General features: G+C 41.3%; 1 protein-coding gene across 16 annotated transcripts in view; it reads right to left on the bottom strand.

Annotated features, from left to right (window-relative positions):
• GRIA4 (glutamate ionotropic receptor AMPA type subunit 4) overlaps window positions 1–13,611 on the bottom strand; it is a 474,792-nt gene that overhangs the window by 66,851 nt on the left and 394,330 nt on the right. For all 16 annotated transcript variants that reach the window (XR_005786293.1, XM_040460826.1, XM_040460822.1 and 13 more), the window contains 3 exons: window positions 8,470–8,628; window positions 2,624–2,791; window positions 1,342–1,446 (listed from right to left, as the gene is read on the bottom strand). Coding sequence is in view for 15 of the 16 variants with exons in the window: in XM_040460826.1 (XP_040316760.1) it covers window positions 1,342–1,446; window positions 2,624–2,791; window positions 8,470–8,628 (432 nt within the window). In the remaining variant the exon portion in view is untranslated. The remainder of the gene's footprint in view (window positions 1–1,341; window positions 1,447–2,623; window positions 2,792–8,469; window positions 8,629–13,611) is intronic.

Raw genomic sequence — 13,611 nt, 5'->3', positions numbered from 1 at the left:
GGCCCATGGGGCAGGCCTGTTCCACAGGTGCCCTGTCACCTGCTCTTCCTGACCTGCTTCTCACCACGTCCAGCCTCCCTGTCCACCTGTCCGAACGCTGGTGTCCTGCGTCTAAAGCCTCCCTCCTCGACACAGCCTTCCTTGATTTGTCTTCCTCTAGCTGGAAGGGATCTTCTCCTCTTTAGGATTTCCACGTGCCTTTTTTTTAACTGTCGTGGAAATGACTATATTCTACCGTGCGAGAAAGTAAACTCCTTTGGAGCAGGACCACTCGGGTGGGGTAATAATGTAGAAGGTTCTGACATCAGACACATCTGAATTAAAGTCTTCGTTTTCTTATTGCTGGGCCTGAGACAAGGAGCTATAACCTGTCCGGCCGTAGTTTTCTCGTTGGAAAAAGGGAGCTCATAGTACTCACATTACAGGTTTGTTGGATTAAGTCATACCAAGTCCAGTGTTTGGGACACAGCAGGCATTCCATACGTTCTAGCTACTATTACTGCATTGTAGCAGGAAATTATACATGAGACAGTTTTTTAAAACAGCCAAGGGTTGAGACAATTTTTAGATGAGGGAACTGAACACGTCTTTCCTTGAGCATCCTAGCTAATCCTAGTGAAAGGAATGTTAAAAATTATATGTGTTGGGTATAAAGTACCTACTAACTACTGAGATTGGATTGTCTGGTTCCGTAACATCAAGTACTGGCTGGATGTTCAGACGACCAATGATATGCCCAGTCACGTCACCGGACCAGCAGAGTCACCTTCTGAAATCCAGGAAGCTGGCATCAGCAGCTTCCTATCCAACTTCCCCATCCCCTCAATTAGAGTTTCCCAGGTGTTTGTTCCTCTACCCTGCTGGCCAAGTGATAAACTTAATCTCATCTTCTATCTGCTCTTTCTTTTGTTCATTGCAATGTGTTTACTTGCTTATTTCAAGAATGTTTCATCTGTTCTAAATATGTTTTTGTTGTTCTGATGATTTCATAAATGACTGCATGGAGGTGAGTACGTGTCTTATCTGCAAGGTATGCTTTCCTGCACTGTAAATTTTGGTTTTTGAGACTCTTTTTGCTAAATCTTTTTTTAAAAAAATGTATTGTTTCCACTTTGGATACAGGATATGAACAGCATATAAATTAGTTTGTTTCAGCTTTGGCATACCATTAAATATCAATTATGTGACACAAGAATTTACTTCAGCTCAGATTATTAAAAAAAAATGCTATTTGTAAGTACTCACATTTAAAAACCAATGTAGACCATCCAGCTACCTATTACGTATAAGCCTTTAAAAATGTCAAATGCAAACTAAGAAGACCGGTTGAGTGTGGCTCACCTTTCTAGGCCCTGTGCTCTTCAGCTCAAACACATCCATTGTGTAATTGACCCTACGTCCATAGTGGTCAAACTGAACATTTCCTGTCAGTCCTTGAATTCGAACCTATGAATGAAAAACAACACCCACACATATATTCATTTGCCATTTTGCTTACAGAAATCTTGACTTCATTTGCCATAACTATAAGCTATGAATAACTAAAATACCATAGGATATTTGAGCTGCTGGGATATAATCTGAAAGAAGTAAATCAAAGGGATATAATCAATTCTGATATATACTTGAAAGAGGAATATGTTTTTTTTTTTTTAACGTGATAAAGAATACTTCCTTAATATTGAAGTATTGCCTATGGGAAAGGAAATATGGGTTATTTATAGTTGCTTTTCAGTTTTATCTATGTATTCACATAATACATTAAATAGTCCTGATAACCATACTGTATCATATTCTCCTTGATAATATTAAAATTAAGCCCTGAGGGATTTAAAATACAGATATACTAAAAAAAACCTTTCAAGGGTTTTTTATTCCAAATTTCCTTTTAATTCATTTTTACCTGTGATCTGAACTCATGGCATTTCAGAACGTTTAAAATGTAAGATTACAAATATACACATATTACATTAATCATTTGAAAAATACTGTTAGTATAACCCAAACAGAGTAAAATAAACAAATTACTGAATCCAAGTTTACAAGACAATTTAAAGATCTACTGTGGTAGTAATTAGCAGTGGTTAAAAAACATTTCTAGTTCTTGGATGTTCTGGCCCCAAGATAGCATGGACTTCCTAGGTCCTCGTAGTTAGGTAGGTCAATGTGACTGAAATAAGTGAGTTGTAAACAGAGGTGAGGAGTGTCACCACTGGGCCACAGCATTTAATTGCCAATTCAAAACCTTCCATAACTCTCTCTTTGTAGCATTTGAGACGGTTATTGCTGTGTTAGCCTGAGTGATTACAACAGGCAGAGTACCTCTCCTAATCTAACGTGTGTGTGTGAGTGAGAAATACTCCTGTTGTTTGAAGTCACAAGGACTCGGGGTTGTGATTGTGACATGACCTAGTTTATCTCGACTAAGCGTCTATATAAGATATGAACAGTATTCTACTTAGTATTTTATTTAGAAATGTCTCAAAAATGATAATGGCTTAATACATTAAAATGGCAATTGTAATATAGATTTACTCTCAAAAAAATCATTCCATTTTCTTGAAGCTGCCACACTTAGCACTGTGAAATCAACTGAACTTAATTCAATAAAATTGTGAGTTACCTGTTTGAGTGTCCTCTCCATGTCAATTCCCTGGCCCCATGGAGCAGCAGGATTTGCCAGACAATCCCCAGCATTTCCTCTCCTTGAAATATCAATTTTCTGCCTCCTAAGATTTCGGAAAGTTTCAGCCATCACAAGGACTCCATCATAAGTCAGAGCAGACGTATACTAACAAAATGAAAGTAATTATAATGGTGAATGATCAACTCTTATCAGTCACCAGGAACAGTCTCGGGGTCCTTGAGCACCCGAAGAGGGGCCATTAAACACCCTCTTGCCTAAAGGACAGTTAAATTACTGATATTTAATTGACTCTAGCTTCAGAAATTTCTATTATCACTTTATTACAAAGAGTGTACACTGAATCTTACCACTCTGATTTTAAAAGGGGAAAACACACTGTGAAAAATAGAAATTTTAATGCACAGTTTTCCATTGGGTGAGAAAAGCAAGACCCCTTGGTGAGGTCTTTTCACTGGGTCCGAGTAGAAACAGATAAAGTGCAAGCAGCTAAGTGCATTATTACCACCATCTGCCTTGAAGTCATGTGCTGCGGCTGAGTCCAGAATGGCTGGGGTGCCTCATTCTCCTCTTCTGAAATGCCCAGCAGGGCTCCTTAAGATTTATTGCGCATTTACTGACTTGAAGTGTCTATGTTGGTTTGGTTTCTCAGAAGAATGTGGGAATATTTACTGTCACCTAGCCATAAGATGCCAGAAACAACATCTACTTATTGAATAGAAGTGTATGTACTCGTCACTGTGCTACATAGGAATGAGCATAGTTAGATCCACACATGTTGTCCGGTGTGCATGTGCACGGGAACATTAGGTCATCCCCCTAAGTTTCTGCTGTCACAGAGGGTCAAAGTAGAGACCTGAAGTGAGGACCCTGTGCTTTCTGATGATGCTCCTTGCTTCTCTGTGAGAAAAGACAAAGCCCTCAGGAAAAAATTATTCAGGATAGAAGAGGAAGTGAGAGGAAAAACCAAGAACATGTAACTTGTTTAAGCTGAAAATAAAAAGAACAGTGCCCTGGGGCGCCTGGGTGGCTCAGTCGGTTCAGCGTCCGACTTCGGCTCAGGTCATGATCTCATGGTCTGTGAGTTTGAGCCCCACGTTGTGCTCTGTGCTGACAGCTCAGAGCCTGGAGCCTGTTTCAGATTCTGTGTCTCCCTCTCTCTCTGCCCGTAACCCACATGCATTCTGTCTCTGTCTCTCTCACAAATAAACAAACATTAAAAAAAAAAAAAAAAAGAACAGGGAATATGTGTTGGCTTTGACTCGGCAATGCCTGAACACGTGGAACACAGGGCACAATTTTCCTGAAGCACGGCAGAGCGCCAACCACCAATCATGACAGAGGCCTGCCTGATCTCTTTCCCGAGTTCCATCTGGTCAGATCTCTATGATGAAAACATTGTAAGCCTGTACAGGAGGCAGTTCTGTGCTGTGGAAGGTAGAGGATGTCCCCTTGCTTTGCTGCTAGCAAAGGAAGAAAAATCATTTGAAATTCAAATTGCAGAAAGTAAACTTAGGCGATGTGACTAGTAGGCACACCAGCTGGAGAAGAGAGAATGAAACGTGGATGAGGTCGAGAATATAAATCCTAACAAAGAACCTTTCTATGTAGAGAGCCCAATTAAAACGCTTCATCAGGAAGATGTATGGGAGACCTGTAAACTATGAGCCTTGTAATATATTCTCCTAGACATGATGAGATAGGCGTAAGGGCAGGCACGTACCATAGGTAAGGGCCAGCTACCCTCATAGCTGGGATGATGTTCTACCTCCTCCCCCGCCTGGACCAGACATCTCTGAGCAGAGAAAGCCATCAAGTCATGTTGTTGTTGTTGTTGTTTTGGAAAGTAAGAAAATAAGAACAAGAAAGAAAGGAGAACTTCCTAAAGACCTAAAACACCTGAGAAAAATGCAATGTTGGTATTTTAGGTTTCAAGAAAGGAAACAACAACAACAACAACAACAACAACAACAACACATTGTCACTTGTTTAATAGGGAGAATAAAGCTGAGAAGAGATGGCACCAAAAAGCGAATGCACTTGCTGTGTTTTGAAAAGTCCATCCATTTTCACGAAACAAGTGAACTCCAAAAGAGAACAGATATCACAGAGTGGAGCATGAGTGGCAAGGGCCTTTGACAGGTTGGAGAGCTGGGACTTGGGAAGATGTAGTGGTTTATATAGATTTTCCTTTTTTGAAGGATATAATTCTCTTCCACGTGTCTTACTGTGTTAATGTCCAAGAAATCAGATTTATGGACGCACATTTCTAGATGGCATCTAGAAAATTCTTACTGACAAAACACTTCATTTTAGGGCTGGGTAAAACTCCGGTTTGGCCTGGAGTTATTCCTGCTTTAAATGGTGATGACAATGGTGAAGTGAGTTCTGGTTACCCAGGTTCAGAGATAACAAGACAGAGTTTGGCAGAATCATAGCGCAGCGCTGAGAGCTTGAGCTTTGAAAGGAAAGGACTACGTGAATTCTAACTTGTTACTCCTAGTTTTATGGGAATGAGTACATTTTCCAGCTATGGAACACAAAACAGATCAGAATCAAACCAAACAAGCTAACAGTGACTATTTCCTGTGGTTGTTACAAGGATGAAATACCACATCTGAGAACTCTTTGAAAAATGTGCTAGACACTGGCTAGAATGGCAAAGTCTACAAAGATGTGTCCTAGATGGTTACTGCTGCAATGGAGTTTACAGAAGTGCAACAGTAAGCATATAAAAAATTACATTAAGTCCTCTGTGAGAATTACACAATTAAATAACATGGAGATTACACAGCAGAAAGGGATTGTATTTACGGGGAGACTAAGGAGAGGCTTCATAGACAAAGTAGGATTTGAGAGGAAGGCTCATATAAGGTGGTTGGGTTTGGACAGCTGGAAATAAAGGTGGAGGACAGCTAAGGTGGGAGCAAGGACACAGGGACTGGTAAGGAGGGGAAAACTTCAGGGCCGTCCAGTGTGGCTGGCCAGAAAGGCAGCAGAAGCACCCATGACTGGAAGGACCTGCTGGGCCTGCACTGTGGAGTGCCTCTATTCCGGAAGGTTTCCTTTTCTTCACAGCAGGGGGGTGACACGATCAGAAATCGTGTTTCAAATCTTTGATGAGGCACCAAAGAAACTCAAGGGAAGTTCAGTTAAGTACATTTGATCCTCATTACTCACGGATCCAATATCTGCAAATTCACCTACTTCCTAAATTTGTTTGAGATGCCCCAATCAATAGCTGCAGGGGGTCATCTGCAGACGTGTGTGGAGTTGGTGAAAAACAGGGTCACGCAACACACGCACACCCAGCTGCAGTCAACCAAGGCAACGCTCTGCCTCCTTGTGTCTCCTCCCACACTGTAAACAAGGGGCCTCTTGTGGTCTACTTCGTGCCAGATTTTTCCACAGTGATGTGCTTTTTGCTGAGGATTTCACTTTTCAAGATGACCCAAAAGTGTAGTGCTGCTGTGCTATGTAGTGATCTTCCGTGCAAGAAGGCTGTGGTGTGCCTTGTGGAGAAAATACACGTGTCAGATAAGCCCTGTGGAGGAATGAGTGACAGCGCTGTTGCCTACGAATTCAATGTTAATGAATTAACGATGCAATACATAGGGTGTCTGTAAACAGACTTAAAACAACATGTCATATGATATGTGTTGAATGGTTGACAAAAATGTTATGGCCAGAGGCTTGTAAGAACCTAACGTTGTATTTCCCTTAGGAGCACGTGTTCACATGTCACTCATTGTTCATGGCAACTGTATAGACCATAAATACCATGTGTAATGAGAACTGATTGCGTATATTTATGACATGCCTAGTAAGTGCCTAGCATCATGCTAATAAGAGCTGTGAAAAATGAGAAAATTATGTTTTTATATATAAAACAAAGTGTCTCACTCTGTGACATAGACAAGTCTAGTTGGAGGTTATCAAGTAGGAGACACTGGGATGGGCTCAAGGCAAGATAGGGAAAGACTGACCCCATCAGTGTGCTCAGGGCGGAGAACCACAGTGGGCACCCTGACCACGTGGTGATGTTAGTAGCCACAAGGAGCCACAAAACCCTACAGAGAAGCTTGAAGCCTGTTCTAGATACCACAGCTCAAAGGGTCACAAGATCTTTGAAAGATGGTTTACGGAAGAAATGCTGAGCAAAATGACGGTGTGACCATAGACAGGGTGAGGAAGACAGAGTCAGACAGATCGGTGTGAGGAGCAGTAGTGCAAGGAAGTCTCTGCACACAGACAAGAGAATGAGAGGAACGTGTGGCAAAGTGTCCAGATCAGAAATGAGTCCAACAGGAAACTTTGTACATCCTCTCTTTGCACATTAATGCTTGATATAATTGGGCTTTACGGAGGATTTATCTCTGAACTTGCATGAAGGCTAAAGGACTTCTCACGGTGCTTTGGATCTGGACGGTGATTTGCATCTTAAAAATATTTAGGCTCGGGGCGCCTGGGTGGCGCAGTCGGTTGAGCGTCCGACTTCAGCCAGGTCACGATCTCGCGGTCCGTGAGTTCGAGCCCCGCGTCAGGCTCTGGGCTGATGGCTCAGAGCCTGGAGCCTGTTTCTGATTCTGTGTCTCCCTCTCTCTCTGCCCCTCCTCCGTTCATGCTCTGTCTCTCTCTGTCCCAAAAATAAATAAACGTTGGAAAAAAAAAAATTTAAAAAAAAAAAAAAATATTTAGGCTCTTTAATATGCTTTCACATGTATTATCCAAAGTACAGAAAGTGGTAAAATATAGTAGACAATGCACTTGTCTAAGACTCAGGAAGCCCATGATTCAATTCTGGGCATCCTGCAAACTCAGAGATGGCCAATTAACACACCTGTGTAACAACTTGTATTTATTAGTTCCTAAAATCAGAGGGTTGGATATGGTGCTTGACGCATAGCGGATACTCAATAAAGGCTCTGTTTTGAAATTTCATGATTCTATAGAGTAGTGAAGCTGATATGATCAGCCAAATTCCTGTTTTACCAAGGGGAATTGACATAGCTGGTGGGAAAAGTGTTACATTGAGAGAACAAAAGACGTAAGACTATTTACCTCTAGATCTAGATTACCTATAGTTTTCTAGGATTGAATTTCCAAAGGACATTTGAAAACATTTTAGTAGAAAACACTGACAGTGAAGGATCAGTGCACATTGAGAATGAGAACTGCCGTAATTATGCAGGAGCTCAAACCCACTAAGCTGGAGTTGGAGACACATTACACCACTATTTACATGATGTCTGCGGCCACTGTCTCTTCAGCTGAGGAGAAAATGGGCTGTGATGACAAGTTTGCCAGCTTCTTTTGTGGCTACCACTAACATGCTTCTGCAATGTCAGTTAGAGAAACATTAAGCAACCTGACCTTGAACTATTAGTGTCAAAGAGTTTTGCATTTTACATTTACATTTTACATTTAAATTCCCCAATTTGCCTACTCATTATAAATCACTTTGCAAATACAGTTTTTGCCTAGCGGCGGTTTGGGGGTGGACTAGTTACCAAGGATTGTTCACCTTTGAGATATTCAGTGAGTGAAAAATTGTTTTAAAGTCTACAATTTCTTCACAGAAATTTATATGCGAAGGAATAAAAATAATAATAGTAAACTACTCAAGCTAATGTCCAACAATCCTGCTCTTACATATAAAACTTAGAAATTATTAAAGACTTGTACAGTGCAGTGCTAGTGACAAAAAGCTTGCGCTCTATGCCACACTATAACTGACAAACATTTATGAGAACAACTACATAATGAACTTTCTACCTTAAATTTTAAAAACGCTAAAAATACGTAAGATAAAACCAAATACATACCTTTGGAGGAGTCTCAGATCCTGGATACTCTCTCTGGTCTAGTTTCTTCCAGCGATCCATTAGTTTGGTTACCATAGGTGTATTAAAATCAACCAGCTGGAATCCTGTAACATTGGCTCCACCATGGATAAATCTCTCCAGAGAAATATCCTTGAATCCCTATAGAAATCAATATGATAGTTTGTTAAGTTTAGTTCATTATTATACATTTCAGCTCTTCGATGGAAACATAAGTTAATAACCAACATGTACATTTATCCATATTTCTAATAAAGCAATGGCTGGAAACGTGGAGGGTTTAATTATGCCAATTTAACTGTTAAATTCTGTCATTCAAAATCTAATACATGGGGAAAGCAATAAAGATATTTTTAGTTCAGTTCAACTCAATTTAACAAGTATTTCTTGAATGGCTCTGAATGCCTTTTATGAAGCATGAAGGGGGATATAGCAGATGAAAATGACAGTACCAAAACGTCTCCTATTGAGGCCATAACTGCCCTCTGATGTACATATGTAGAAACGTGTCTTATGTGAAGGGAATATCAAGGTAGTATACTTTGAGTATGTGATGCATAGCACCTTTATGGGGGGGGTTCAGTTTAATTACAAAGTAGTCTAAAAGCAGACAGAGCCAATAAGTTGAGCCAGGGAGAGTAAAAGCTTTGATTGTATGAGTCACGACAACCCTTAGAGTCCTGGGATGTGGTAACGGAAGAGAAGAGAGAAACAGAGGCCATTTGTGGACTTCTGTGTGTGGGAAACAAGATGGTGCCCCCAGGCGGGCTAGGGGAGCTTTGAGGGAAGAGTGTTCTCTCTCTTGGTCCACACATAGTTATTATCTGAGTTTCAAACATTCTGGAAAAATCACTTATTTTATTTCTTTTTTAATTTTTTAATTTTTAATTTTTTTAATGTTTATTTATTTTTGAGAGAGAGAGAGAGAATGCGGGAGGGGCAGAGAGAGACACAGAGAATTCAAAGCAGACTCCAAGCTCTGAGCTGTCAGCACTGAGCCTGATGTGGGGCTTGAACTCACGAACCATGAGATCATGACATGAGCTACAGCTGGACGTTCAACTGACTGACCCACCTAGGTGCCCCTTTTTTAATTTTATTTATTTATTTGTTTAAATTATTTTATTTTATTATTGTTATTATTATTTTAATGTTTTATTTATTTTTGAGACAGAGAGAGACAGAGCATGAGCAGGGGAGGGTCAGAGAGAGGGAGACACAGAATCTGAAACAGGCTCCAGGCTCTGAGCTGTCAGCACAGAGCCTGATATGGGGCTTGAACTCACGAACTGTGAGATCATGACCTGAGCTGAAGTTGGACGCTTAACTGACTGAGCCACCCGGGCACCCTGTGCCCCTTTTATTAAAAAAAGTTTTTATTTATTTTTGACAGAGAGGGAGAGAGAGAGAGAGAGAGAAAGAGTGCAAGTCAGGGAGGGGCAGAGAGAGAGGGGGATAGAAGATTTGAAGTGGGCTCTGTGTGCACAGCAGAGATCCCAACGTGGGGCTCGAACTCACGAACTGTGAGATCATGACCTGAGCCAAAGGCAGATGCCAACCGACTGAGCCACCCAGGTGCCCCTCTTTCCTTCTTTCTCTCCCTCTCTTCCTTCCTTCCTTCCTTCCTTCCTTCCTTCCTTCCTTCCTTCCTTCCATCTATCCATGTATCATCTAATCTTTTTATACCTGGGCCCTTTTTTCTGCTAAGTATTTAAGGTGTGTTACAAATATACTCAATACAAATTAAAAAACAAATAGGCAATTGCAAGAAGAGGAGAAAAAAGCCTATTAGGTAAGCAAATTAACAAAACCAAAGGTATTGGCTCAGAAAAACGTTTGCCCTTCCCCCACACCCCCAACACACATGCTCATGAGTTTGTAGCATCCTTATTTGCCTTCCTTTTGGTTTTCTCTTAGAATTAAGTAATTTAAAAAAAGTTTTTTTAATGTTTATTTTTGAAGGAGAGAGAGGCAGAGCACGAGCAGGGCAGGGACAGAGAGAGAGGGAGACACAGAATCTGAAACAGGCTCCAGACTCTGAGCTGTCAGCACAGAGGCTGACGTAGGGCTTGAACCCACGAACCGTGAGATCGTGACCTGAGCTGAAGTCAGATGCTTAACCGACTGAGCCACCCAGGCGCCCCATGTTTTGTTTTTTTGTTTTGTTTTGTTTTGTTTTGTTTTGTTTTGTTTTCAATGTGAATTTGATTCACTTGTGTTGAGGAAGCTAAGAAAAAGTGTTTTGTTTATCTATTTATTTATTCTTTGGCAAAAATAAAATATGCAGCTGTGATCCTGCGGTCACAGCGAGAACCAGCGCAGGAATCAGGGAGAAGAGAAAGACCTGGCGCTCCCTCTCTTCCTGAAATGTGTCTCAGACTCGATTTTGGAAACGCCTGTGTTTTCTGTTGATAACAAAGCAGGTTATATACACACACTGCTGTGTGGCTGCCTGAGGAGAAACGGCCCGTCTACTGGCAACTATGCAAAGTTGCTCCTGAAACCGCCAGGAGTGTGCGTTTACAGCTAACCTTGATGCTGCGCTTCTTATGTGTCGGGCACTGTGCTGAGCACCTCACATGGGCGATCCAGTCAGTTCTCATCACAAGCTTGGAGACAGATCGGCGTCTCAGACTTCTCTTAAAAACAAGGAGACCCAGGCTCGGCAGATTACAGCAAGACTCTGGAGGATTACCCAGAAACACACACGATGTGTATGAACCAGGACGACTCTTGCGTTTGCCGTCTTTGCCCTCTGCTCCTGTGTCTTCCTACAAGAGTATGTGTTTTCAGTTTTGGTATCTATCATCACTGCCTCTAGCAGAGGGAGGGTGATACCGTAGAAAACTGCCCGGACCCTGACGCCTCCTCCGTAACCCTCTGGCCTCAGGTTTCCCGTGTGCAACACAACAGTCACAACGCTGGGGTGGTTAGCACATCTGGTTTGAGTTCAGCCAGCGATAGCTATTATTAATTAATCCCCTCGACAAATATTTATCTCAGGCCTATTACGCGCCAGCTAATTTGACAGCTCATCGGTAACATTCTCATTTCACTGGGAAAGAAACTAGACACCAAAAAGCAAGTCTACGTTTCTGAAATGGGAAAAACACTGTCCATCAATCTCAAGCTAGTTAAATGTCAGCCGAACATTTGTTTGCGTCTATGAGAAGATAGGGCAAATTCACAGGCAGCCCCAAAAACCCACAAAAATTCAGTTTTCTAAAAGCCACAGTGATTCAACTATTGCATTAGTTGCTAATTGACGACATTATTATTTTCTTTCAGCAGAGGCTGAAATCAAAGAGCTGCCACGCTTTCTCTCATTGCGTTATCCCACAGCTGCAAGACACAGGCAGAGACGCAGCCTTCAGAAAAAGCATCTGATGGAAAGTCTAACTGATGAATAACAGCCCACATTTCTCTGATTCTATCCTACTGCTCTGCTGAAGGTGAAGGAAAAAATATTACCGCATCGGATTTTAAACTCCTTTCAGTTATGATCTGAATGAATGGTGGGTGGCTCAGTTAATTTTAGCCATGTCTGCTTGAGGACAGGCAATATTTTTCCTTTCGTATACTTTAAAGGGTTTTAGATCGAAGAGTGATAGGATCTAGACTGTGAAGCAGTATTCTTGGAAACAGTTAGTTTGGTGGCTCTTTAGACTTCAGTTTTTCACCAGAGAAGTGAAGACACTGCTATAAAATTGTAACTCTTCAGACAGTGTGTATGTGTGTGTGAAATCCACGGCTGAGTAACTAACTTGACTAACTTAACAGTGTCTATATAATACACCGATACCCTAAGGAAAGATTAACCTCCAACTCGGTTTTCCTCTTAATGTCCATTTACAGTTCATACATCCGATGGGGGCAAAGAAGCAGAGGGAAATTAATAAACTACAGGACTTCAGATATCCTGCTGACTACAGATGTAAATCTGCAGGTCGATCACATCATAGGTGTTTAATAAATGCTCGCCCTTTAGCATTTGTCTAATTCTGATTACATTCCTGCTGTTTTGCATTTCAGGCTCAAAGGATGACTAAATCATATCGACACAGCTCTGGTCAGTTAACAGAAGGACTGGCAGGGAGCATGGGGGAGGTTTCCTTTTTTAACTTCTTTTAAAAGCTGGGTTGTTAAGAAATTGACTTAAAGTATGCATTTTTGGTGATCAAGTGTATAGATGGTGGAATCAGACATGCTCAGTGCAGAAGTTAAAAAATGCAGTAAGCACAAAGCAACAGGTAAAACAATGTCTTCAAGTTCATGGAATCTCGGGTGGGGTCATCGCCCTAGAGCGAAACTATGCTATTGTGCAAATTTTGGGAAAGGAGTTCTAGTCCCCATTTGGACATCAACTGGATGCTGACATGTGGACAAGTCACTGCAATTTCCTTACCTTCCAGATGAGGTGTGGGTGACGTGTGCATGTCTGTGTGGTTCTGCGTGCTGAGGTGAGGGACAGGCAAGGAACAGATGCAGTGAGTCTTCAGGGACATACCCTGGTCATTCCGTAATTTTATAATTTTACAGTACTTCATGAAAGGTCCAGGTGTTTTCCTACATGGAAATGGAATGTATTTTTAAGATGAGAAATCTAAATGAAAGCAAGATTTCAGGACCTTGCCTTGTAGGTACAACAATGTCCACGGCTTCTTGTGCCTACTGGTGGTTCTAGTTACATACTCTGCTGGAGGAGGGGTGAGGAAAGATATGGATACAAACACAGAGAAGGTCTGCAGGGCCAGGTGCCCCTCAAGTCTGGCATACGAAATATTTAAATGAATGCCCATTTTGTGGCTACAGCAGGTATTTACCCATCTTGATTTTATTTATTTGATTGACTTATTTTTTGCAATCAAACAGGACAGAGTTTCAGTCTTGCTTTTGAGACTTAGGGTCTGTGTGATCTTGGATAAATTACAGTGAACCCCAAAGTCCAGTCTATAGAATAACATATGGTCTATGTTGAGGGTTAATTAGAATAATTATGGCAATGAAATAAGCACAATGACATAAGCTGGGAGACAGAGGATAGCCAGCCACTAAGCAAAGAGGAAGGATAAGGGCACTTTTTATAAGGTCAAAAAAGGCACTGTTCCCACCTCTTATTCTTTC

This window comes from Herpailurus yagouaroundi, unplaced genomic scaffold, assembly GCF_014898765.1.
Source record: "Herpailurus yagouaroundi ecotype Mexico unplaced genomic scaffold, PumYag 251, whole genome shotgun sequence".
NCBI lineage: Eukaryota > Metazoa > Chordata > Mammalia > Carnivora > Felidae > Herpailurus > Herpailurus yagouaroundi.
This window is presented reverse-complemented; position numbering and strand designations above follow the sequence as displayed.